The sequence below is a fragment of the Atractosteus spatula genome, chromosome 22 (genome assembly GCF_055471065.1).
Source record: "Atractosteus spatula isolate fAtrSpa1 chromosome 22, fAtrSpa1.hap1, whole genome shotgun sequence".
In the NCBI taxonomy this organism is placed as follows: Eukaryota; Metazoa; Chordata; class Actinopteri; order Semionotiformes; family Lepisosteidae; genus Atractosteus; species Atractosteus spatula.
This window is the reverse complement of record NC_142727.1, coordinates 156369-180481: the sequence shown is the minus strand read 5'-3', so window position 1 is coordinate 180481 and position 24113 is coordinate 156369. Positions and strand designations below refer to the sequence as shown.

General features: G+C 61.4%; 1 protein-coding gene across 1 annotated transcript in view; it reads left to right on the top strand.

The window, feature by feature from the left end:
- lmtk3 (lemur tail kinase 3) overlaps positions 1-24113 on the top strand; it is a 33780-nt gene that overhangs the window by 603 nt on the left and 9064 nt on the right. The window contains exons 2-14 of the mRNA XM_088939503.1: positions 2678-2811; positions 3200-3347; positions 3455-3516; positions 3666-3784; positions 9695-9782; positions 11670-11818; positions 14477-14561; positions 15021-15142; positions 15706-15855; positions 15939-17858; positions 17991-18056; positions 19296-21975; positions 23515-23651. Of these exons, the coding sequence (XP_088795629.1) occupies positions 2678-2811; positions 3200-3347; positions 3455-3516; positions 3666-3784; positions 9695-9782; positions 11670-11818; positions 14477-14561; positions 15021-15142; positions 15706-15855; positions 15939-17858; positions 17991-18056; positions 19296-21975; positions 23515-23651 (5860 nt within the window). The remainder of the gene's footprint in view (positions 1-2677; positions 2812-3199; positions 3348-3454; positions 3517-3665; positions 3785-9694; positions 9783-11669; positions 11819-14476; positions 14562-15020; positions 15143-15705; positions 15856-15938; positions 17859-17990; positions 18057-19295; positions 21976-23514; positions 23652-24113) is intronic.

Here is a 24113-nt window from a genome sequence, read left to right as displayed (position 1 = left end):
TGTGATTATAGCAGAGACTCCAGCCACGCTGTGAACACTCCTGGGGCACTGTGTTCAGGTGCAGGTGTGATTATTGCTCTTATAGCAGAGACTCCAGCCCCACTGTGAACACTCCTGGGGTACTGTGTTCAGGTGCAGGTGTGATTATAGCAGAGACTCCAGCCCCACTGTGAACACTCCTGGGGCACTGTGTTCAGGTGCAGGTGTGATTATAGCAGAGACTCCAGCCCCACTGTGAGCACTCCTGGGGTACTGTGTTCAGGTGCAGGTGTGATTATAGCAGAGACTCCAGCCCCACTGTGAATACTCCTGGGGCACTGTGTTCAGGTGCAGGTGTGATTATAGCAGAGACTCCAGCCCCGCTGTGAACACTCCTGGGGCACTGTGTTCAGGTGCAGGTGTGATTATTGCTCTTATAGCAGAGACTCTAGCCCCACTGTGAACACTCCTGGGGCACTGTGTTCAGGTGCAGGTGTGATTATAGCAGAGACTCCAGCCCCACTGTGAACACTCCTGGGGCACTGTGTTCAGGTGCAGGTGTGATTATTGCTCTTACAGCAGAGACTCCAGCCCCACTGTGAACACTCCTGGGGCACTGTGTTCAGGTGCAGGTGTGATTATAGCAGAGACTCCAGCCCCACTGTGAACACTCCTGGGGCACTGTGTTCAGGTGTGATGACACGGTTTTCAGTGAGCGAGAGACGGGGCTGTTGACAAGCTCATCACTGTTTCCTCTGTGACAATCATGACTGACCCTAGCCCACTCAGGAACAAGACTGAGAACAGGAGGCTCTTCTGTGCACAGAGAGGGGTGGGGGTGGGGAACAAGCTGCCCAGCCGTGTTGTTGAAGCCGATACCCTGGCTTCTCTCCAAAACAGCTGGATGAGCTCCTGCAGTCAGGACACCAGACTCTACTGTACACAGAGAGGAGTGGGAGAGGGGAACAAGCTGCTCGGGCTTTTCTCCAGACACAGCTCCAGTCAGGACCGGAGGCACTACTGCACTCAAAGGGTGGTGGGGGTGGGGAACAAGCTGCCCGGCCGCGTTGCTGAGCTGCCCCTCTGCGCGTCGACTCCCTGCTGAAGTCCTGGCAGCGCTGTGCTGAGGCTCGGCCCTCGTGCCCCGCAGTGTGGCGCTGTGCTTGTAACCTCTGACCTCGTTCTCTTTCACAGATGGCTCCCTGCACTCAGCTCACCACCTCGAGGTACCAGATTACAAAATGCCCCCCTTCTCCTCCTCCGACTGAGTGATTTCTCTACTTCTCACCCTCCTACACTGTTTAACACGAGTGCTTCTCTAGTATCAGCGCTACGTCTAACCCCCCCGTCTCCCCCTGCTTCTTGCAATGGTTTCTCCCAAGAATGTTCCACATGACGTCTCTCCCTAACTCCCCTCTCCAGACTGGAATGGTTGCTCCCAGTTCCCTGCTCTTGTTCAATTTTCCGATGGTCCTTGGTTTCATCCTTAAAAACTCTTTCTCAATCCTCTCGTAAATTATTCCCTGTTCCCAAGCGCTCTCTCTGAGCTCTACAAGTATTTTAACAGTTGAATACTTTTCCCCCTTATAACAGTATTATCTAATATTTCCTTCCATTTTCCAATACAGTAATACTTACTGACAGACTGTCTCTTTCTCTTTTTCTCCCTATGAGTTACTGTGCTGTAGTGTCCAGTCAGTCAGGGTCTCTGTGCTGTAGTGTCCAGTCAGTCAGTCAGGGTCTCTGTGCTGTAGTGTCCAGTCAGTCAGTCAGTCAGTGTCTCTGTGCTGTAGTGTCCAGTCAGTCAGGGTCACTGTGCTGTAGTGTCCAGTCAGTCAGTGTCTCTGTGCTGTATTGTCCAGTCAGTCAGTCAGAGTCACTGTGCTGTAGTGTCCAGTCAGTCAGGGTCACTGTGCTGTAGTGTTCAGTCAGTCAGGGTCACTGTGCTGTAGTGTCCAGTCCGTCAGTCAGTGTCTCTGTGCTGTAGTGTCCAGTCAGTCAGTGTCACTGTGCTGTAGTGTCCAGTCAGTCAGTCAGTGTCACTGTGCTGTAGTGTCCAGTCAGTCAGTCAGGGTCACTGTGCTGTAGTGTCCAGTCAGTTAGTCAGGGTCACTGTGCTGTAGTGTCCAGTCAGTCAGTCAGTGTCTCTGTGCTGTAGTGTCCAGTCAGTCAGTCAGTCAGTCAGTGTCACTGTGTTGTAGTGTCCAGTCAGTCAGTCAGGGTCTCTGTGCTGTAGTGTCCAGACAGTCAGTCAGTCAGTGTCTCTGTGCTGTAGTGTCCAGTCAGTCAGTCAGGGTCACTGTGCTGTAGTGTCCAGTCAGTCAGTCAGTGTCTCTGTGCTGTAGTGTCCAGTCAGTCAGGGTCTCTGTGCTGTAGTGTCCAGTCAGTCAGGGTCACTGTGCTGTAGTGTCCAGTCAGTCAGTCAGGGTCTCTGTGCTGTAGTGTCCAGTCAGTCAGGGTCACTGTGCTGTAGTGTCCAGTCAGTCAGTCAGGGTCACTGTGCTGTAGTGTCCAGTCAGTCAGTGTCACTGTGCTGTAGTGTCCAGTCAGTCAGTCAGTGTCTCTGTGCTGTAGTGTCCAGTCAGTCAGTCAATCAGTCGGTTAGTCGGAGGTGATGGAGAGGGTTAGTCGGAGGTGATGGAGAGGGTTGGTCGGTGTTATTGTATCACCATGGTGTGACGCTCTGTCTCTCTCTCAGTTTCTCAGTCCAGGGGTCTCAGTCTGTCTCCTCCTCCCTACGTCGTCGTCCTCATCTCCTGCTCTGGACTCGTCTCCTTTGTGCTGCTGCTGATCGCCTGCCTCTGCTGCAAACGAGGAGGAGTTGGTTTCAATGTGAGTCTGTCTGTCCACCCTTATGTCCTGTACTGTCCAGTCAGTGTGTCTGTATGAACCCCTCTCTCTCTCAGTGCAGTGTTCATGTACTGGAGTGTCCAGTCAGTGTGTCTGTATTAACCCCTCTCTCTCAGTGCAGTGTTCATGTACTGGAGTGTCCAGTCAGTTTGTCTGTATGAACCCCTCTCTCTCTCAGTGCAGTGTTAATGTACTGGAGTGTCCAGTCAGTGTGTCTGTATTAACCCCTCTCTCTCTCAGTGCAGTGTTCATGTACTGGAGTGTCCAGTCAGTGTGTCTGTATTAACCCCTCTCTCTCTCAGTGCAGTGTTAATGTACTGGAGTGTCCAGTCAGTGTGTCTGTATTAACCCCTCTCTCTCTGTGCCCCAGGAGTTTGACAATGCTGAGGGGGAGGAGTGTTCAGGGGCATCAAGCCCCCCGCCTGAGGACAGTTTGTCTTCCTGTCCTTCTTTGCCAGAGGTCTACACCCTCCCCCTGAGGGACCGGCCGCACAGCGCCGCCCTACAGGACACTGCTGGTACTCCACCTCTGTACAGTGTCTATGCTGTGTGTCTGCACAGCGTGTCTTTGTGTTTGTACTGTGTGTAGTGTGTTTTAACACTGCTCTCTGGCTCTGTGCTCCAGACTGTTTCAGAAGACACACTCTCAACTACCTGCAGGAGATTGGAAACGGCTGGTTTGGAAAGGTGAGAGACTGAGCCCCCCCCGTCACCCCCTCTCCCTCTGTCAGCAGCTCATGTCCAGCCCTGTCCTGGCTCCCCTGTTTTAACTGTCTCCCCTGTGTCCTGTCTATTGTGTCCACTGTCTCCACTGTGTCCTGTGTCCCCTGTGTCAGGTGATCCTGGCCGAGGTGCTCTGTGACTGCAGCTCGTCTCAGGCGGTGGTCAAGGAGCTGAGGGTCAGCGCCAGTCCCCTGGAGCAGCGCAAGTTCCTGTCCGAATCCGAGCCCTACAGGTCAGTGTGAGTCTGCGGGTCAGTGTGAGTCTGCGGGTCAGTGTACAGTCTGTGGGTCTGTGGGTCTGTGGGTCTGTGTACAGTCAGTGTGCAGTCAGTGTGCAGTCTGTGGGTCTGTGTGCAGTCTGTGGGTCTGTGTGCAGTCTGTGCAGTCTGTGGGTCTGTGTACAGTCTGTGTGCAGTCTGCGGGTCTGTGTACAGTCTGTGTGCAGTCTGCGGGTCTGTGTACAGTCTGTGGGTCAGTGTGCAGTCAGTATGTAGTCTGTGCAGTCTGTGGGTCAGTGTGCAGTCAGTATGTAGTCTGTGCAGTCTGTGGGTCAGTGTACAGTCAGTATGTAGTCTGTGCAGTCTGCGGGTCTGTGTACAGTCTGCGGGTCTGTGTACAGTCAGTGAGTCAGTGTACAGTCAGTGAGTCAGTGTACAGTCAGTGTGAGTCTGTGAGTCAGTGTAAGTCTGTGGGTCAGTGTGCAGTCTGTGTGTCTGTGTACAGTCAGTGTACAGTCTGTGAGTCAGTGTACAGTCAGTGTAAGTCTGTGGGTCTGTGTGCAGTCTGTGTGTAGTCTGTGCAGTCTGTGGGTCAGTGTACAGTCTGTGTGTAGTCTGTGCAGTCTGTGGGTCAGTGTACAGTCTGTGTGCAGTCTGTGGGTCAGTGTACAGTCTGTGAGTCAGTGTACAGACAGTGTGAGTCTGCAGGTCTGTGTACAGTCTGTGGGTCAGCGTGCAGTCTGTGCAGTCTGTGGGTCAGCGTGCAGTCTGTGCAGTCTGTGGGTCAGTGTAAAGTCTGTGTGCAGTCTGCGGGTCAGTGTGCAGGTCAGTGTACAGTCTGTGGGTCAGTGTACAGTCTGTGTGCAGTCTGTGGGTCAGTGTACAGTCTGTGTGTAGTCTGTGGGTCAGTGTACAGTCTGTGAGTCAGTGTACAGACAGTGTGAGTCTGCGGGTCTGTGTGCAGTCTGTGGGTCAGCGTACAGTCTGTGCAGTCTGTGGGTCAGTGTAAAGTCTGTGTGCAGTCTGCGGGTCAGTGTGCAGGTCAGTGTACAGTCTGTGGGTCAGTGTACAGTCTGTGTGCAGTCTGTGGGTCAGTGTACAGTCTGTGTGTAGTCTGTGGGTCAGTGTACAGTCTGTGAGTCAGTGTACAGACAGTGTGAGTCTGCGGGTCTGTGTGCAGTCTGTGGGTCAGCGTACAGTCTGTGCAGTCTGTGGGTCAGTGTAAAGTCTGTGTGCAGTCTGCGGGTCAGTGTGCAGGTCAGTGTACAGTCTGTGGGTCAGTGTACAGTCTGTGTGCAGTCTGCGGGTCAGTGTACAGTCTGTGAGTCAGTGTACAGACAGTGTGAGTCTGCGGGTCTGTGTACAGTCTGTGGGTCAGTGTACAGTCAGTGTGTAGTCTGTGCAGTCTGTGGGTCACTGTACAGTCAGTGTGTAGTCTGTGTACAGTCTGCGGGTCTGTGTACAGTCTGCGGGTCTGTGTACAGTCAGTGTACAGTCTGTGAGTCAGTGTACAGTCAGTGTGAGTCTGTGGGTCAGTGTGCAGTCTGTGGGTCTGTGCAGTCTGTACAGTCTGCGGGTCAATGTGCAGTCTGCGGGTCAGTGTGCAGTCTGTGTGCAGTCTGTTTGCAGTCTGTGGGTCAGTGTGCAGTCAGTGTACAGTCAGTGTGAGTCTGCGGGTCAGTGTGCAGTCAGTGTGCAGTCAGTGTACAGTCTGTGGGTCTTTGTGCAGTCTGTGGGTCTGTGTACAGTCAGTGTGAGTCTGCGGGTCTTTGTGCAGTCTGCGGGTCTTTGTGCAGTCTGTGGGTAAGTGTAAAGTCTGTGTGCAGTCTGCGGGTCAGTGTGCAGGTCAGTGTACAGTCTGTGGGTCAGTGTACAGTCTGTGTGCAGTCTGTGGGTCAGTGTACAGTCTGTGTGTAGTCTGTGGGTCAGTGTGCAGTCAGTGTGCAGTCTGTGGGTCAGTGTGCAGTCAGTGTGCAGTCAGTGTGCAGTCAGTGTACAGTCTGTGGGTCTTTGTGCAGTCTGTGGGTCTGTGTACAGTCAGTGTGCAGTCTGCGGGTCAGTGTGCAGTCTGCGGGTCTTTGTGCAGTCTGTGGGTCAGTGTAAAGTCTGTGTGCAGTCTGCGGGTCAGTGTGCAGGTCAGTGTACAGTCTGTGGGTCAGTGTACAGTCTGTGTGCAGTCTGTGGGTCAGTGTACAGTCTGTGTGTAGTCTGTGGGTCAGTGTGCAGTCAGTGTGCAGTCTGTGGGTCAGTGTACAGTCTGTGAGTCAGTGTACAGACAGTGTGAGTCTGCGGGTCTGTGTGCAGTCTGTGGGTCAGCGTACAGTCTGTGCAGTCTGTGGGTCAGTGTAAAGTCTGTGTGCAGTCTGCGGGTCAGTGTGCAGGTCAGTGTACAGTCTGTGGGTCAGTGTACAGTCTGTGTGCAGTCTGTGGGTCAGTGTACAGTCAGTGTGTAGTCTGTGCAGTCTGCGGGTCAGTGTACAGTCTGTGAGTCAGTGTACAGACAGTGTGAGTCTGCGGGTCTGTGTACAGTCTGTGGGTCAGTGTACAGTCAGTGTGTAGTCTGTGCAGTCTGTGGGTCACTGTACAGTCAGTGTGTTGTCTGTGTACAGTCTGCGGGTCTGTGTACAGTCTGCGGGTCAGTGTACAGTCAGTATGTAGTCTGTGTACAGTCTGCGGGTCTGTGTACAGTCAGTGTACAGTCTGTGAGTCAGTGTACAGTCAGTGTGAGTCTGTGGGTCAGTGTGCAGTCTGTGGGTCTGTGCAGTCTGTACAGTCTGCGGGTCAGTGTGCAGTCTGCGGGTCAGTGTGCAGTCTGTGTGCAGTCTGTGTGCAGTCTGTTTGCAGTCTGTGGGTCAGTGTGCAGTCAGTGTACAGTCAGTGTGAGTCTGCGGGTCAGTGTGCAGTCAGTGTGCAGTCAGTGTGCAGTCAGTGTGCAGTCAGTGTACAGTCTGTGGGTCTTTGTGCAGTCTGTGGGTCTGTGTACAGTCAGTGTGAGTCTGCAGGTCAGTATGTAGTCTGCGGGTCTTTGTGCAGTCTGCGGGTCTTTGTGCAGTCTGTGGGTCTGTGTACAGTCAGTGTGAGTCTGCGGGTCTTTGTGCAGTCTGCGGGTCTTTGTGCAGTCTGCGGGTCTTTGTGCAGTCTGTGGGTAAGTGTGGAGTCTGTGGGTAAGTGTACAGTCTGTGTGCAGTCTGTGGGTCAGTGTACTGTCTGTAGGTCTTTGTGCAGTCTGTGTGCAGTCTGTGTGCAGTCTGCGGGTCAGTGTGCAGGTCAGTCTGCGGGTCAGTGTGCAGTCTGCGGGTCAGTGTGCAGTCTGCGGGTCAGTGTACGGTCTGTGTGCAGTCTGTGTGCAGTCTGTTTGCAGTCTGCGGGTCAGTGTGCAGTCTGTGTACAGTCTGCGGGTCAGTGTGCAGTCTGCGGGTCAGTGTGCAGGTCAGTGTGCAATCAGTGTGCAGTCTGCGGGTCTGTGCAGGTCAGTGTGCAGTCTGTGGGTCAGTGTACAGTCAGTGTGCAGTCTGTGGGTCAGTGTGCAGTCTGTGGGTCTGTGTGCAGGTCTGTGTACAGTCTGTGTGCAGTCTGTGGGTCAGTGTGCAGTCTGTGTGCAGTCTGTGGGTCAGTGTACAGTCTGCGGGTCAGTGTGCAGTCTGTGGGTCTGTGTGCAGGTCTGTGTACAGTCTGTGTGCAGTCTGTGGGTCAGTGTGCAGTCTGTGTGCAGTCTGTGGGTCAGTGTGCAGTCTGTGGGTCTGTGTGCAGGTCTGTGTACAGTCTGTGTGCAGTCTGTGTGCAGTCTGTGGGTCAGTGTACAGTCTGCGGGTCAGTGTGCAGTCTGTGTGTAGTCTGTGGGTCAGTGTGCAGTCAGTGTGCAGTCTGTGTGTCTGTGTACAGTCAGTGTACAGTCTGTGAGTCAGTGTACAGTCTGTGAGTCAGTGTACAGTCAGTGTGAGTCTGTGGGTCAGTGTGAGTCTGTGGGTCAGTGTGCAGTCTGTGGGTCAGTGTGCAGTCAGTGTGCAGTCTGTGCAGTCTGCGGGTCAGTGTGCAGTCTGCGGGTCTGTGTGCAGTCTGTGTGCAGTCTGTGTGCAGTCTGTGGGTCTGTGTACAGTCAGTGTACAGTCTGTGAGTCAGTGTACAGTCAGTGTGAGTCTGCGGGTCTGTGTGCAGTCTGTGTACAGTCAGTGTGCAGTCTGCGGGTCAGTGTGCAGTCAGTGTGCAGTCTGTACAGTCTGCGGGTCAGTGTGCAGTCTGCGGGTCAGTGTGCAGTCTGTGTGCAGTCTATTTGCAGTCTGTGGGTCTGTGTGCAGTCTGTGTACAGTCAGTGTGAGTCTGCGGGTCAGTGTGAGTCTGCGGGTCAGTGTGCAGTCAGTGTGCAGTCAGTGTGCAGTCTGTGGGTCTGTGTGCAGTCTGTGGGTCTGTGTGCAGTCTGTGTACAGTCAGTGTGAGTCTGCGGGTCAGTGTGAGTCTCCGGGTCAGTGTGCAGTCAGTGTGCAGTCAGTGTGCAGTCTGTGGGTCTGTGTGCAGTCTGTGTACAGTCAGTGTGAGTCTGCGGGTCAGTGTGCAGTCTGGGTCAGTGTGCAGTCTGTGGGTAAGTGTACAGTCTGTGTGCAGTCTGTGGGTCAGTGTACTGTCTGTAGGTCTTTGTGCAGTCAGTGTACAGTCTGCGGGTCAGTGTGCAGTCTGTGTGCAGTCTGTGGGTCAGTGTACAGTCTGTGCAGTCTGTGGGTCAGTGTAAAGTCTGTGTGCAGTCTGTACAGTACAGTCTGCGGGTCAGTGTGCAGGTCAGTGTACAGTCTGTGGGTCAGTGTACAGTCTGTGTGCAGTCTGTGGGTCAGTGTACAGTCTGTGTGTAGTCTGTGTGCAGTCTGTGGGTCAGTGTACAGTCTGTGTACAATCCCGTGGGTCAGTGTACAGTCTGCGGGTCAGTGTGCGGGTCTGTGTGCAGGTCTGTGTGCAGTCTGTGTGCAGTCTGTGGGTCAGTGTACTGTCTGTGTGTAGTCTGTGCAGTCTGTGGGTCAGTGTACAGTCTGCAGGTCAGTGTGCAGTCTGTGTACAGTCTGCGGGTCAGTGTGCAGTCTGTGTACAATCCCGTGGGTCAGTGTACAGTCTGCGGGTCTGTGCAGGTCAGTGTGCAGGTCTGTGTGCAGTCTGTGTGCAGTCTGTGTGCAGTCTGCGGGTCAGTATGCAGTCAGTGTGCAGTCTGTGGGTCAGTGTGCAGTCAGTGTGCAGTCAGTGTGCAGTCTGTGGGTCAGTGTGCAGTCTGTGTGCAGTCTGTGTGCAGTCTGTGTGCAGTCTGCGGGTCAGTGTGCAGTCAGTGTGCAGTCTGCAGGTCAGTGTGCAGTCTGTGTACAGTCTGCGGGTCAGTGTGCAGTCTGTGTACAATCCCGTGGGTCAGTGTACAGTCTGCGGGTCAGTGTGCGGGTCAGTGTGCAGGTCTGTGTGCAGTCAGTGTGCAGTCTGTGTGCAGTCTGCGGGTCAGTGTGCAGTCAGTGTGCAGTCAGTGTGCAGTCTGTGGGTCTGTGTGCAGTCTGTGTGCAGTCTGTGTGCAGTCTGCGGGTCAGTGTGCAGTCAGTGTGCAGTCTGCGGGTCAGTGTGCAGTCTGTGTGCAGTCTGTGTGCAGTCTGCGGGTCAGTGTGCAGTCAGTGTGCAGTCTGTGTACAGTCAGTGTGCAGTCTGTACAGTACAGTCTGCGGGTCAGTAGACAACACACATCCCCTCACAATGTGTGTGTTGTATGTCAGTGTGACGAGTTGTGTGTATTGTGTGTCAGTGTTGTATGTGTTGTGTGTCAGCGCTGGCAGCATGAGGGGCTGTGTGTTGTGTTTGTTGTGTGTCAGTGTGAGGGGTTGTGTACTGTGTGTCAATGTGACGGGTTCTGTGTGTTGTGTGTGTTGTGTGTTGCTGGCAGTGTGACAGGCTGTGTGTTGTGTGTTGCAGGAGTCTCCAGCATCCTCACATCCTGCAGTGTCTGGGTCTCTGCACTGAGAGCATCCCCTTCCTGCTGGTCATGGAGTTCTGTCAGCTGGTGAGTCTGGAGAGCTGCCCTTCCGCACGGCTCCTGTCCCCGCTCCTGTCCCCGCTCCTGTCCCCGCTCCCGCTCCTGTCCCTGCTCCTGTCCCTGCTCCCGCTCCTGTCCCCGCTCCTGTCCCCGCACCTGCTCCTGTCCCCGCTCCTGTCCCCGCTCCCGCTCCTGTCCCCGCTCCTGTCCCCGCTCCCGCTCCTGTCCCCGCTCCTGTCCCCGCTCCTGCTCCTGTCCCCGCTCCTGTCCCCGCTCCCGCTCCTGTCCCCGCTCCTGTCCCCGCTCCTGTCCCCGCTCCCGTCCCCGCTCCTGTCCCCGCTCCCGCTCCTGTCCCCACTCCTGTCCCCACTCCTGTCCCTGCTCCTGTCCCCGCTCCCGCTCCTGTCCCCGCTCCTGCTTCTGTCCCTGCTCCTGTCCCTGCTCCTGTCCCCGCTCCTGCTCCTGTCCCCGCTCCTGTCCCTGCTCCTGTCCCCGCTCCTGCTCCTGTCCCCGCTCCTGTCCCTGTCCCTGCTCCTGTCCCCGCTCCCGCTCCTGTCCCCGCTCCTGTCCCCGCTCCTGCTCCTGTCCCCGCTCCTGTCCCCGCTCCTGTCCCTGCACCTGCTCCTGTCCCTGCTCCTGTCCCTGCTCCTGTCCCCGCTCCTGTCCCCGCTCCTGCTCCTGTCCCTGCTCCTGTCCCCGCTCCTGTCCCCGCTCCCGCTCCTGTCCCCGCTCCTGTCCCCGCTCCTGTCCCTGCTCCTGTCCCCGCTCCTGCTTCTGTCCCCGCTCCTGTCCCTGCTCCTGTCCCCGCTCCTGCTCCTGTCCCCGCTCCTGTCCCTGCTCCTGTCCCCGCTCCTGCTTCTGTCCCCGCTCCTGTCCCTGCTCCTGTCCCCGCTCCTGCTCCTGTCCCCGCTCCTGTCCCTGCTCCTGTCCCCGCTCCTGTCCCCGCTCCTGCTCCTGTCCCCGCTCCTGTCCCCGCTCCTGCTCCTGTCCCTGTCCCTGCTCCTGTCCCCGCTCCCGCTCCTGTCCCCGCTCCCGCTCCCGTCCCCGCTCCTGTCCCCGCTCCTGCTCCTGTCCCCGCTCCTGTCCCCGCTCCTGTCCCCGCTCCCGCTCCTGTCCCCGCTCCTGTCCCTGTCCCTGCTCCTGTCCCCGCTCCTGTCCCTGTCCCCACTCCCGTCCCCGCTCCCGTCCCCGCTCCTGCTCCTGTCCCCGCTCCTGTCCCCGCTCCTGTCCCTGTCCCCACTCCTGTCCCCGCTCCCGCTCCTGTCCCCGCTCCTGTCCCCGCTCCTGTCCCCGCTCCTGCTCCTGTCCCCGCTCCTGTCCCTGTCCCCGCTCCTGTCCCTGCTCCTGTCCCCGCTCCTGCTCCTGTCCCCGCTCCTGTCCCTGTCCCCACTCCTGTCCCCACTCCTGTCCCCGCTCCCGCTCCTGTCCCCACTCCTGTCCCCGCTCCCGCTCCTGTCCCCACTCCTGTCCCCACTCCTGTCCCCGCTCCTGTCCCTGTCCCCACTCCTGTCCCCACTCCTGTCCCCGCTCCCGCTCCTGTCCCCGCTCCTGTCCCCGCTCCTGTCCCCACTCCTGTCCCCGCTCCCGCTCCCGTCCCCGCTCCCGTCCCCACTCCCGTCCCCACTCCCGTCCCCGCTCCTGTCCCCGCTCCTGTCCCTGCTCCTGTCCCTGTCCCCGCTCCTGTCCCTGTCCCCGCTCCTGTCCCCACTCCTGTCCGTGTCCCCGCTCCTGTCCCTGTCCCCGCTCCTGCTCCTGTCCCTGTCCCCGGTCCTGTCCCCGCTCCTGTCCCGGCTCCTGTCCCGGCTCCTGTCCCGGCTCCTGTCCCGGCTCCTGTCCCGCTCTGCTCCTCTCCTGCTCCTCTCTCTGAACTGAGGTCTTGGTGATACTCATGTGTCTCCTGTTGGGGTGTCCCAGGGCGATCTGAAACGATATCTCCGTGCCCAGAGGAAGTCTGATGGCATGACCCCTGACCTCCTGACCCGTGACCTGCTGACCTTGCAGCGCATGGCCTATGAAATCACTTCCGGGTTGCTGCACCTGCATGAGAACAACTACATCCACAGGTGAGTGAGGAGCAGGCAGGTCAGTGTGAACAGCGCCTGTGTGTCGTTACCGTGTTGCTGAGCACTGTGAGGATACAGCGCAGATCGACCCAGTACAGGCCCGGTCAGGACAGAGATCCCACAGCGACCTGCCTGTCCTACTGTCGGCTGTCTGGAGAGTCACCCGCTGACGCAGGGCTGCACACAGAGCAGCACACAGGGCTGCGCCCAGAGCTACACACAGGGCTGCACACAGAGCAGCACACAGAGCAGCACACAGAGCAGCACACAGAGCTACACACAGGGCTGCGCCCAGAGCTACACACAGGGCTGCACACAGGGCTGCACACAGGGCTGCACACAGGGCTGCCCACAGGGCTGCCCAGGGCTGCACAGGGCTCTACTCAGGGCTCTACTCAGGGCTCTACTCAGGGCTCTACACAGGGCTGCACACAGAGCAGCACACAGAGCTGCCCACAGGGCTGCACAGGGCTCTACTCAGGGCTCTACTCAGGGCTCTACTCAGGGCTGCACACAGAGCAGCACACAGGGCTGCACACAGAGCTCTACACAGGGCTACACACAGAGCTCTACACAGGGCTGCAGACAGGGCTCTACACAGGGCTACACACAGAGCAGCACACAGGGCTGCACACAGAGCAGCACACAGAGCAGCACACAGAGCTCTACACAGGGCTGCACACAGGGCTGCACACAGGGCTCTACACAGGGCTCTACACAGGGCTCTACACAGGGCTGCACACAGGGCTGCCCACAGGGCTGCACACGGCTCTACACAGGGCTCTACACAGGGCTCTACACAGGGCTCTACACAGAGAGCAGCACACAGGGCTGCACAGAGAGCAGCACAGAGAGCAGCACACAGGGCTGCACACAGGGCTGCACAGAGAGCAGCACACAGGGCTGCACCCAGGGCTGCACAGAGAGCAGCACAGAGAGCAGCACAGAGAGCAGCACACAGGGCTCTACACAGGGCTCTACACAGGGCTCTACACAGGGCTGCACACAGGGCTGCCCACAGGGCTGCACACGGCTCTACACAGGGCTCTACACAGGGCTCTACACAGAGAGCAGCACACAGGGCTGCACAGAGAGCAGCACAGAGAGCAGCACAGAGAGCAGCACACAGGGCTGCACACAGGGCTGCACACAGGGCTGCACAGAGAGCAGCACAGAGAGCAGCACACAGGGCTGCACAGAGAGCAGCACAGAGAGCAGCACAGAGAGCAGCACACAGGGCTGCACACAGGGCTGCACACAGGGCTGCACACAGAGCAGCACACAGAGCAGCACACAGAGCTGCACACAGAGCTGCACACAGGGCTGCACACAGGGCTGCACACAGAGCAGCACACAGAGCTCTACACAGGGCTGCACACAGGGCTGCACACAGAGCAGCACACAGAGCAGCACACAGGGCTCTACACAGGGCTCTACACAGGGCTCTACACAGGGCTCTACACAGGGCTGCAGACAGGGCTGCACAGAGAGCAGCACAGAGAGCAGCACAGAGAGCAGCACACAGGGCTGCACACAGAGCAGCACACAGGGCTGCACCCAGGGCTGCACAGAGAGCAGCACAGAGAGCAGCACAGAGAGCAGCACACAGGGCTACACACAGGGCTACACACAGGGCTCTACACAGGGCTCTACACAGGGCTCTACACAGGGCTCTACACAGGGCTGCACACGGCTCTACACAGGGCTCTACACAGGGCTCTACACAGGGCTCTACACAGAGAGCAGCACACAGGGCTGCACAGAGAGCAGCACAGAGAGCAGCACACAGGGCTGCACACAGGGCTGCACACAGGGCTGCACAGAGAGCAGCACAGAGAGCAGCACAGAGAGCAGCACAGAGAGCAGCACACAGGGCTGCACAGAGAGCAGCACAGAGAGCAGCACAGAGAGCAGCACAGAGAGCAGCACACAGGGCTGCACACAGGGCTGCACCCAGGGCAGCATACAGAGCAGCATACAGAGCAGCACACAGAGCTGCACACAGAGCTGCACACAGAGCTGCACACAGGGCTCTACACAGGGCTCTACACAGGGCTGCACACAGGGCTCTACACAGGGCTCTACACAGGGCTCTACACAGGGCTGCACAGAGAACAGCACAGAGAGCAGCACAGAGAGCAGCACACAGGGCTACACACAGGGCTCTACACAGGGCTCTACACAGGGCTGCACACAGGGCTGCACACAGGGCTGCCCACAGGGCTGCACACGGCTCTACACAGGGCTCTACACAGGGCTCTACACAGAGAGCAGCACACAGGGCTGCACAGAGAGCAGCACAGAGAGCAGCACACAGGGCTGCACACAGGGCTGCACACAGGGCTGCACAGAGAGCAGCACAGAGAGCAGCACAGAGAGCAGCACACAGGGCTGCACAGAGAGCAGCACAGAGAGCAGCACAGAGAGCAGCACACAGGGCTGCACACAGGGCTGCACCCAGGGCTGCACCCAGGGCAGCACACAGGGCAGCACACAGAGCTGCACACAGAGCTGCACACAGAGCTGCACACAGAGCTGCACACAGGGCTACAGAGGGCTACACAGCACACAGTACTGTAGCCCTAATGGAAGGCACTGTGAGTGACGTCTGTCATGAACAGACTGTACAGCACTAAAACACTTGATGTCTGTTCACAGTGACCTCGCCCTGAGAAACTGTCTCTTAACCTCTGACCTCACAGTACGCATTGGGGACTATGGCCTGTCTCACAACCACTACAAGGTATCTGTCTGTGTGTACTGTACCCCTGTACCCCTGTGTCCTGTGTGTCCAGGAGGATAGCTGCCTGACTCCAAACTCGGTGTGTGTGTGTCTGTGTGTACTGTACCCCTGTACCCCTGTGTGTCCAGGAGGATCGCTGCCTGACTCCAGACTCAGTGTGTCCCTGTGTCCTGTGTGTACTGTACCCCTGTACCCCTGTACCCCTGTACCCCTGTACGCCTGTGTCCTGTGTGTCCAGGAGGATCGCTGCCTGACTCCAGACTCAGTGTGTGTGTGTGTCTGTGTGTACTGTACCCCTGTACCCCTGTGTGTCCAGGAGGATCGCTGCCTGACTCCAGACTCAGTGTGTGTGTGTCTGTGTGTACTGTACCCCTGTACCCCTGTGTCCTGTGTGTCCAGGAGGATCGCTGCCTGACTCCAGACTCAGTGTGTCCCTGTGTCCTGTGTCCCTGTGTCCAGGAGGATTACTTCTTGACTCCGGATCGCCTGTGGATCCCTCTGCGCTGGATCGCCCCTGAGCTGCTGCAGGAGTTCAGGGGAGGCCTGGTTGTCACAGACCAGACCAAGACCAGCAACGTCTGGTGAGGGAGTGAGGTGGTGAGGGAGTGAGGATGAGGGGATGAGAGGGTGAGGATGAGGGGGTGAGGGGGTGAGAGAGTGCGTGGGTGAGATAGTGAGATAGTGAGAGGGTGAGGGGGTGAGGATGAGGAGGTGATAGAGTGCCTGGGTGAGAGGGTGAGGGTGAGAGGGTGAGGGCGTGAGGATGAGGCGGTGAGAGAGTGAGAGGGTGAGGATGAGGCAGTGAGAGGGTGAGGGGGTGAGAGGATGAGAGGGTGAGGGGGTGAGTGGAGTGAGGATGAGGGGGTGAGAGGGTGAGGGAGTGAGAGGATGAGGGGGTGAGAGGGTGAGAGGGTGAGAGGATGAGAGGGTGAGAGGGTGAGGGAGTGAGAGGGTGAGGGAGTGAGAGGGTGAGGGGGTGAGAGGGTGAGAGGGTGAGGGGGTGAGTGGAGTGAGGATGAGGGGGTGAGAGGGTGAGGGAGTGAGAGGATGAGGGGGTGAGAGAGTGAGAGGATGAGAGGATGAGAGGGTGAGAGGGTGAGAGGGTGAGTGGAGTGAGACTCCTCAGCCTCTGCCCTGTCTCCAGGTCCCTGGGTGTGGTGATCTGGGAGCTCTTCGAGTTCGGCGCCCAGCCCCACAGACACCTCAGCGACGAGGAGGTGCTGACCTTCGTGATCCGCGAGCGGCAGATCACCCTGGCTCAGCCCCGGCTCCGGCTGGCGCACGCCGACTACTGGTGAGGCCTGGAGCCGCCCCCGCTGCCCCCGCCGCCGCCGCCGCCGGCCTGGGCTCACGTCCTGGCGTGTCTGTGTGCCGCAGGTACGAGGTGATGCAGTCCTGCTGGCTCCCGCCAGCACAGCGCCCCTCTGTGGCCGACGTCTTCCTGCTGCTGTCCTCGCTGCGGGCGGCGGAGCGGGCGCGGGGCCGCGGCGGCGTGGAGGAGGGCGAGGGCGAGGGCGAGGGGGGCGGCCGGCGGCGGCGGGCGGGCGCGCGGGCCGAGGAGTCTTTCGAGCGGCGCTGGGACTCCCTGCGGCCGCCCGCCTTCCAGATCGCGGCCTCAGCCCGCGCGCGCGAGGAGGGGCCGCTCGTCGCCAACGGCAACTCCTTCCCGCTGCTGGAGCCGGTGGGCCACCCCGCGCCACCGCCCGCGGCCGACCTGGACGACATCCTGACCGTCACGGAGACCAGCAAGGGGCTCAACTTCGAGTGCTTCTGGGAGAGAGCCCACCGGGGGCGGGGCTACAAGCCCCTCCCCTCCGTCCGCCCCCCGCCCGCCCCGCCCCGCCACTCGCTGGACACGCCCACGGTGGTCCCGGTGATCAGCGCCCGCAGCCCCTCGCTGGCCAGCGAGTACTACATCCGGCTGGAGGAGCAGGCCGCCCCCCCGGGCCCCGCGGGCGAGCTGGAGCTGGTGGAGATCCGGGCCGGCCGGCGGGGCTCCCGGGTCCGGCTGCTGGCGCCCGGCGCCGGGCCGGTGGAGGCGGGCCGCGCGCCGGACTTCGCCGTGGTGGACGTGGGCGGCGCCGAGGCCCCGCCCCCCTCGCCTTTGGCAGCCAATCCGCTGCACTCGCGGCCCCTCCCGGCCCCGCCGCGGGCCCCGGGTTCGGAGGCCCCGCTGGTGACCTTCGACCTCCTGGGCTTCCAGCGGCCCCGTCACGCGCTGCCCCCGTCCCCGTCCCTGTCCCCGTCCCTTCCTCCTCCTCCTCCCCCTGCCCCCGCACTGTCCCCCTCCCTGCCGCCCCCCCTGTCCGCCCCCCCGCCGCTGCCCCCCCTCCCTGCGGCCCCGGGGCCACTGCGGGTCCCCCCCGGGCACCTGTTCCTCACGGAGGTGTCGAGCAGCCAGGCCGCCTGGGCCGAGCCCCCCGCCGAGCTGTTCCTCACGGAGATCGGCGCCGAGGCGGGGGCCGGAATCCGGAGGTCCCGCTCGCTGCTGGGAGACATAACGCCGGAGAGCTTCGCAGCTGTGGCCCTGGCTTACGAGGCGAGCCGGCAGCCCGGCGCGAGGGGCCCCCCCGAGACCCCCCGGCCAGCGGAGGGGCGCGAGAGCCAGCGTCCAGCGCCGTCTGTGCAGAGAGGCGCCAGGATTCGTCCTTCGTCCCTGGAAACAGACTCCCCGGCAACCGGATCACTGTCTAGCTCTGTCACCCCGGCAACAGAATCAGGCTCTAGCTCTGTCACCCCGGCAACCAGGTCACTGTCTAGCTCTGTCACCCTGGCAACAGAATCAGGCTCCAGCTCTGTCACCCTGGCAACAGAATCAACCTCCAGCTCTGTCACCCCGGCAACCGGATCACTGTCTAGCTCTGTCACCCCGGCAACAGAATCAGGCTCCAGCTCTGTGACCCCGACAACCGGATCACTGTCTAGCTCTGTCACCCCGGCAACAGAATCAGGCTCCAGCTGTGTCACCCCGGCAACAGAATCAGGCTTCAAAGCAGCCGCTGGTCTAAAGCCCCCCGACAGCTCGGTCAGTACCGGGGACTCCCAGCCGCCCGCTGACCGGTCCAGGGAGGCCTTCCTGACGGAGATCCGCGTGGCCAGGACCTTCCTGACGGAGATCATGAGTGCGGAACTTCCTGGCCCCGCGGGGTCCCCCTACCGGCACCCCAAACTGAGCTCCCGCTCCGAGCGCCTGGAGATCCTGTCCCCCACCAGCCCCCGTGAGCTGGGCCCTGCCGCTTGGGGGGACCCCACAGCCCCCCGACTTGGGCCACTGGGGTCACTCTCAGCAGCCCCTGCGCCTGAGGAACTGCCCCGGCCCACAGCCCCCGGCCCTGAGGAACTGCCCCTGCCCACAGCCCCCAGCCCTGAGGAACTGCCCCGGCCCACAGCCCCCGGCCCTGAGGAACTGCCCCTGCCCACAGCCCCCAGCCCTGAGGAACTGCCCCGGCCCACAGATCCTGCGCCTGAGGAACTGCCCCGGCCCACAGACCCTGCGCCTGAGGAACTGCCCCTGCCCACAGCCCCCGGCCCTGAGGAACTGCCCCGGCCCACAGACCACAGCCCCGAGGAACTACCCCGGCCCACAGACCCCAGCCCTGAGGAACTGCCCCTGCCCACAGACCCCGGCCCTGAGGAACTGCCCCCGCCCCTGCCCACAGCCCCCAGCCCTGAGGAACTGCCCCGGCCCACAGATCCTGCGCCTGAGGAACTGCCCCGGCCCACAGCCCCCAGCCCTGAGGAACTGCCCCCGCCCCTGCCCACAGCCCCCAGCCCTGAGGAACTGCCCCGGCCCACAGATCCTGCGCCTGAGGAACTGCCCCGGCCCACAGACCCTGCGCCTGAGGAACTGCCCCTGCCCACAGCCCCCGGCCCTGAGGAACTGCCCCGGCCCACAGACCACAGCCCCGAGGAACTACCCCGGCCCACAGACCCCAGCCCTGAGGAACTGCCCCTGCCCACAGACCCCGGCCCTGAGGAACTGCCCCTGCCCACAGACCCTGCGCCTAAGGAACTGCCCCTGCCCACAGACCCTGCGCCTGAGGAACTGCCCCGGTCCACAGACCCCAGCCTTGAGGAACTGCCCCTGCCCACAGCCCCCGGCCCTGAGGAACTGCCCCCGCCCCTGCCCACAGCCCCCAGCCCTGAGGAACTGCCCCGGCCCACAGATCCTGCGCCTGAGGAACTGCCCCTGCCCACAGCCCCCGGCCCTGAGGAACTGCCCCGGCCCACAGACCACAGCCCCGAGGAACTACCCCGGCCCACAGACCCCAGCCCTGAGGAACTGCCCCTGCCCACAGACCCCGGCCCTGAGGAACTGCCCCTGCCCACAGACCCTGCGCCTAAGGAACTGCCCCTGCCCACCGACCCTGCGCCTGAGGAACTGCCCCTGCCCACAGACCCCAGCCCTGAGGAACTGCCCCTGCCCACAGCCCCCGGCCCCGAGGAACTGCCCCGGCCCACAGCCCCCAGACCTGAGGAACTGCCCCGGCCCACAGACCCTGCGCCTGAGGAACTGCCCCTGCCCACAGACCCCGGCCCTGAGGAACTGCCCCTGCCCACAGCCCCCGGCCCTGAGGAACTGCCCCGGCCCACAGCCCCCAGACCTGAGGAACTGCTCCGGCCCACAGACCCTGCGCCTGAGGAACTGCTCCGGCCCACAGACCCTGCGCCTGAGGAACTGCCCCGGCCCACAGCCCCCGGCCCCGAGGAACTGCCCCGGCCCACAGCCCCCAGCCCCGAGGAACTGCCCCTGCCCACCGACCCTGCACCTGAGGAACTGCCCCGGCCCACAGCCCCCAGCCCCGAGGAACTGCCCCGGCCCCGGGCCTTCGTGTTCTCCGAGATCATGCCGAAGAACGGGCTGCTGCTGCAGGGACAGGCGGGTGGGGACGGGGGTACCCCGAGGGCTCGAGCCCGCGCCGAGCTGTCCCGCCAGGCTCATGTGCGCTCCGTGTCCGTGGAGCCGGACACCCCGCCGCTCGACCCGAGCTCGGGCGCCCTGGTTCCGGCTCGGGTCCGGTCGGGAGTCTCCGCAGTGGGCGACCGTGCGGCCCCTCAGCCGGGGTGGGGTGTCCCCACCGCTGGAGCAGAGAATCTGGGGACAGACGGGGCTCCCGGGGATCCCCCAGCAACCCCTGACCTCTCGCTCTCTGCTGCCACCCCCACTGACTCTGCCCTTTCACCCATGACCTCCAGCTCCTTGGACTGCCTGACCCCGGGTGACCCCTGGGAGGGAGGGGCCTGGAGGGCGCTGGGGGCGGAGACTCCACACCGAGACTCCGCCTACTTCTCCGATGGCGACGGGGAGGGGGAGGGGCCTGCCAGGAGGGGGGGAGGGGCCGGGTCGGACGGAGGGTGGGGCTTCAGCCTGGGGAAGCTGACGGGGATCCAGGAGAGGACGGAGGAAGGGGAGAAGGAGCGGGGAGGAGGAACTGCGGAGAGCGGGAGAGAAGAGAAGCCGGGCTGGGGAAGTCTGGAAACCCTCGTGGGAGAAGGCGGAGGGCTGCGTGTGGGGGAGTCTGTCCTCAGCCGGGACGCCTTCGTGTCCCCGGTGATCGGACAGGCGGGAGGCCCCCGCCAGGCTGCGGGGAAGGGGGTCTCGGGGGAGCTCCCGGCGCGGCTGGCGTTCTGCCCGGAGGAGCTGAGGGATCCCGCCCGGAGTCTCGGCGCGCCAGGCCGGGAGCCGAGACCGAAGAGCGCGGGGCCGAGCAGGAGTGCGGAGGGAAAGACGGGACGTCTCCCGGTGAGGGAGGGGTTTGTGGATCACGAGGCGCAGCCCCGTAAGGGGGACCTGGCCTGGAGCCCCCCCAGGGAGGAGACTCCCCTTCCCTGCTCCTTTGACTGGGAACGGAGTCCGGATCTTCCTGCGGGAGCTGGAATGGGAGTCTGGAAGGAGGGTTCCGGGAGCGAGAGCTCGGCAGCCCCGGAATTTCAGCTCCGAGACGCCAGTGAATTGGGTCCGAGGGGCCCCCAGGGCCCCGGCGAGGACGAGCCTCCGGAACCGGACTCCCAGAAGCCCCTGTCTCAGGGGGTGGAGCCCGCAGGTTCGGGAGCGACGGGGGCACCGGAGGAGCCGGGAGGTCTGGAGCGCGCCCCGTCGCCGGCGGAGAACGACCAGTGGGCGGCAGGAGAGGGGAGCCCCGGCGCCCGCGAGGTCACGGGGGACGTCGGCCGCGGACTCTGGGCGGAGAAGGAGAATGACGAGCTGGCGGGAGGGGAGCCACACCCGGCCCTCCTCCAGGGGCTGGCGGGACCCGGCGCGGCGGCCAATGATGAGACGCTGGGTTCGCACGCGCAGGAGAGGCCCCGCGACGCCCTGGGGCCACACCCGGAGGTGCGCCAGGAGGAGAACGCCGAGATCCCAGAGGCGCGCTCCGAAGGAGACGGCGCGGGCGGGAGGGAGGGGAGCTCACCGGAGCCGGAGAACCTGGAGAATCCGGGTGCCTTCCCAGCGGCCCCCCGTGTGAGCGACGGTCGGGGGCCCGACGCCTCGCGGGTAGCGGAACGCGACGGGAACAGGGAGTCTTGCTCCCGGCCCGTGGACGCGGGAGGCGAGAACCAGGACTTCAGCGAGCGGGCCGGGCCCGATCCCGGCAGGACCGGAGAGGCGGGCTCCGGCCCTCGTCCGCTCACAGAGAGCCGGGAGCAGGCAGCCGAAGGTCCCGGCGTCGTCGGAAATCAGGAATGTGGCCCCAGGCATCCGCTGGGCGAGATCGGGAGCCGGGAGATCCGGCCGGAGCATGACGGAGAGCCCCTGGAGGGAGCGGACTGTGGCCTGTCCCAGGTATCCCACACACCTGCACTCTCCGCAGGCAGTCCGGAGGCAGTTCCCGGGGAGCGCCCGTCCCCTCCTCCGGCTCGGGATGCGTCTCCCCCCGCTGTTCCGTCGGGCTCCGGAATCGCTCCCTCCCGGAGGAGCAGGCCCGAGGACCTGTCCTGGAGAGACCGGGATGTGTTCGGCCAGCTTTCAGGCTGGCAGGCCGGAGCGGAGGAGGCGGGGCCCCTGGACGCGGCCCGGCGGCCCCTGGGCTGCCTGTGGCGGGACCTGGAGGAGGAGCCACTGGAAGACTTCGAGACGCTGGAGCGCCTGTGCCTGCAGGGGGAGGAGGCCGCGGGAGACGGCGGCTTGCTGGGGGGGCTCTTCCTGGAGAGCCTGGGGCTGGGGGAGGAGCCGGCGGGTAAGACGGACCGGGGAGGGACCGAGCGGCCCCCTGGGGGCCACGAGCCGCGAGCGTCCGCAGAGGAGGGCTCCCGGTCCTTGGGAGCCAATTCGGGAAGAAGCGCTGGCGTCCCAGCGGACTCCGGAGCGGGCAGCCGGAGGAGCAGAGCAGCCCCAGAGAGCTCCCACCACTCGGACAAGAGGGGTCAGAGGTCACTGTCCAAACTGCCGGCCAAGAACGGGCTGATGATGCAGGTGAGAGAGTCGGTCAGTCAGTGTCCGTCCTGTTTCACCCTCTCTCTCGGGCCAGCGTCCATGTGTCAGTGTCCAGTCTGTGAGGTTGATGTGTCGGTGTCCAGTCTGTGGGAGCGATGTGTTGCAGTGTGCAGTCCGTGGGGTCGATGTGTCAGTGTCCAGTCTGTGGGGTCGATGTGTCAGTGTCCAGTCTGTGGGGTCGATGTGTCAGTGTCCAGTCTGTGGGAGCGATGTGTTGCAGTGTCCAGTCTGTGGGGTCGATGTGTCAGTGTCCAGTCTGTGGGGTCGATGTGTTGCAGTGTCCAGTCTGTGGGGTCGATGTGTCAGTGTCCAGTCTGTGGGGTCGATGTGTCAGTGTCCAGTCTGTGGGAGCGATGTGTTGCAGTGTCCAGTCTGTGGGGTCGATGTGTCAGTGTCCAGTCTGTGGGAGCGATGTGTCAGTGTCCAGTCTGTGGAGTCGATGTGTCAGTGTCCAGTCTGTGGGGTCGATGTGTCAGTGTCCAGTCTGTGGGAGCGATGTATCAGTGTCCAGTCTGTGGGGTCGATGTGTCAGTGTCCAGTCTGTGGGGTCGATGTGTTGCAGTGTCCAGTCTGTGGGGTCGATGTGTCAGTGTCCAGTCTGTGGGGTCGATGTGTTGCAGTGTCCAGTCTGTGGGGTCGATGTGTCAGTGTCCAGTCTGTGGGGTCGATGTGTCGCAGTGTCCAGTCTGTGGGGTCGATGTGTCAGTGTCCAGTCTGTGGGAGCGATGTGTCGCAGTGTCCAGTCTGTGGGGTCGATGTGTCAGTGTCCAGTCTGTGGGGTCGATGTGTCGCAGTGTCCAGTCTGTGGGGTCGATGTGTCAGTGTCCAGTCTGTGGGAGCGATGTGTTGCAGTGTCCAGTCTGTGGGGTCGATGTGTCAGTGTCCAGTCTGTGGGAGCGATGTGTTGCAGTATCCAGTCTGTGGGGTTGATGTGTCAGTGTCCAGTCTGTGGGGTTGATGTGTCAGTGTCCAGTCTGTGAGGTTGATGTGTCAGTGTCCAGTCTGTGGGGTCGATGTGTCAGTGTCCAGTCTGTGGGAGCGATGTGTCAGTGTCCAGTCTGTGGGGTCGATGTGTCAGTGTCCAGTCTGTGGGAGCGATGTGTCAGTGTCCAGTCTGTGGGGTCGATGTGTCAGTGTCCAGTCTGTGGGAGCGATGTGTGTCAGTGTCCAGTCTGTGGGGTCGATGTGTCAGTGTCCAGTCTGTGGGGTCGATGTGTCAGTGTCCAGTCTGTGGGAGCGATGTGTTGCAGTGTCCAGTCTGTGGGGTCGATGTGTCAGTGTCCAGTCTGTGGGAGCGATGTGTGTCAGTGTCCAGTCTGTGGGGTCGATGTGTCAGTGTCCAGTCTGTGGGGTCGATGTGTCGCAGTGTCCAGTCTGTGGGGTCGATGTGTCAGTGTCCAGTCTGTGGGGTCGATGTGTCAGTGTCCAGTCTGTGGGAGCGATGTGTCGCAGTTTCTGGCCGGTGCTGATGTAGGGTGCTGTCCTCTGTACTGTCTTGAGTCACACGCTCTCCCCCAGGTTTGTCAGGAGAGGCTGCAGTTCACCCTGAGCGAGAACGTCAGCAGAAACGTCCTGTGGGGGGCGCCGGTGAGCGAGGCAGTACAGCTCCGGCCCTGGGGGCAGCCCGACGACAGAGAGAGGGACACGAAGGAACGGTGAGGAACAGCTCGGGGCACAGCGACACTCAGCCGGTCGAAATCCCGACTCCCCTGGAGGATGGCTGGTGTCCGATTGTGAGATCCTGATGCTGGTGCTGATGCTCTGTCAGGGAGAGCTGCGGCAGTCCTCCCTCTGATGCCTGCTCTCACTGTAGATGCAAAACTAGCATCTCCAAATTTGGGAGGAGTGAAAGGAGAAGTTAAATTATTTGATTTACTTGGATTTAAATAACCCAGCAGGAGATAATCGCTGATCACTCAGGTTTCTGTCCTACATTGGTCTTAATTTTTGGGTCCTGTCAAACTTATCAAGCTGAGTGGTTAAATTGTCTCATCATTCTTCTCAGAGCTGTTTTTACACCCTGGTGAGAGACGTTTCACCTGGGCAGTCATCCTCTGGCGTGTGAGGACGAGTAGCCTTCTGAGAATTGATAGAATTGTATTATAAATTCTCTTTTT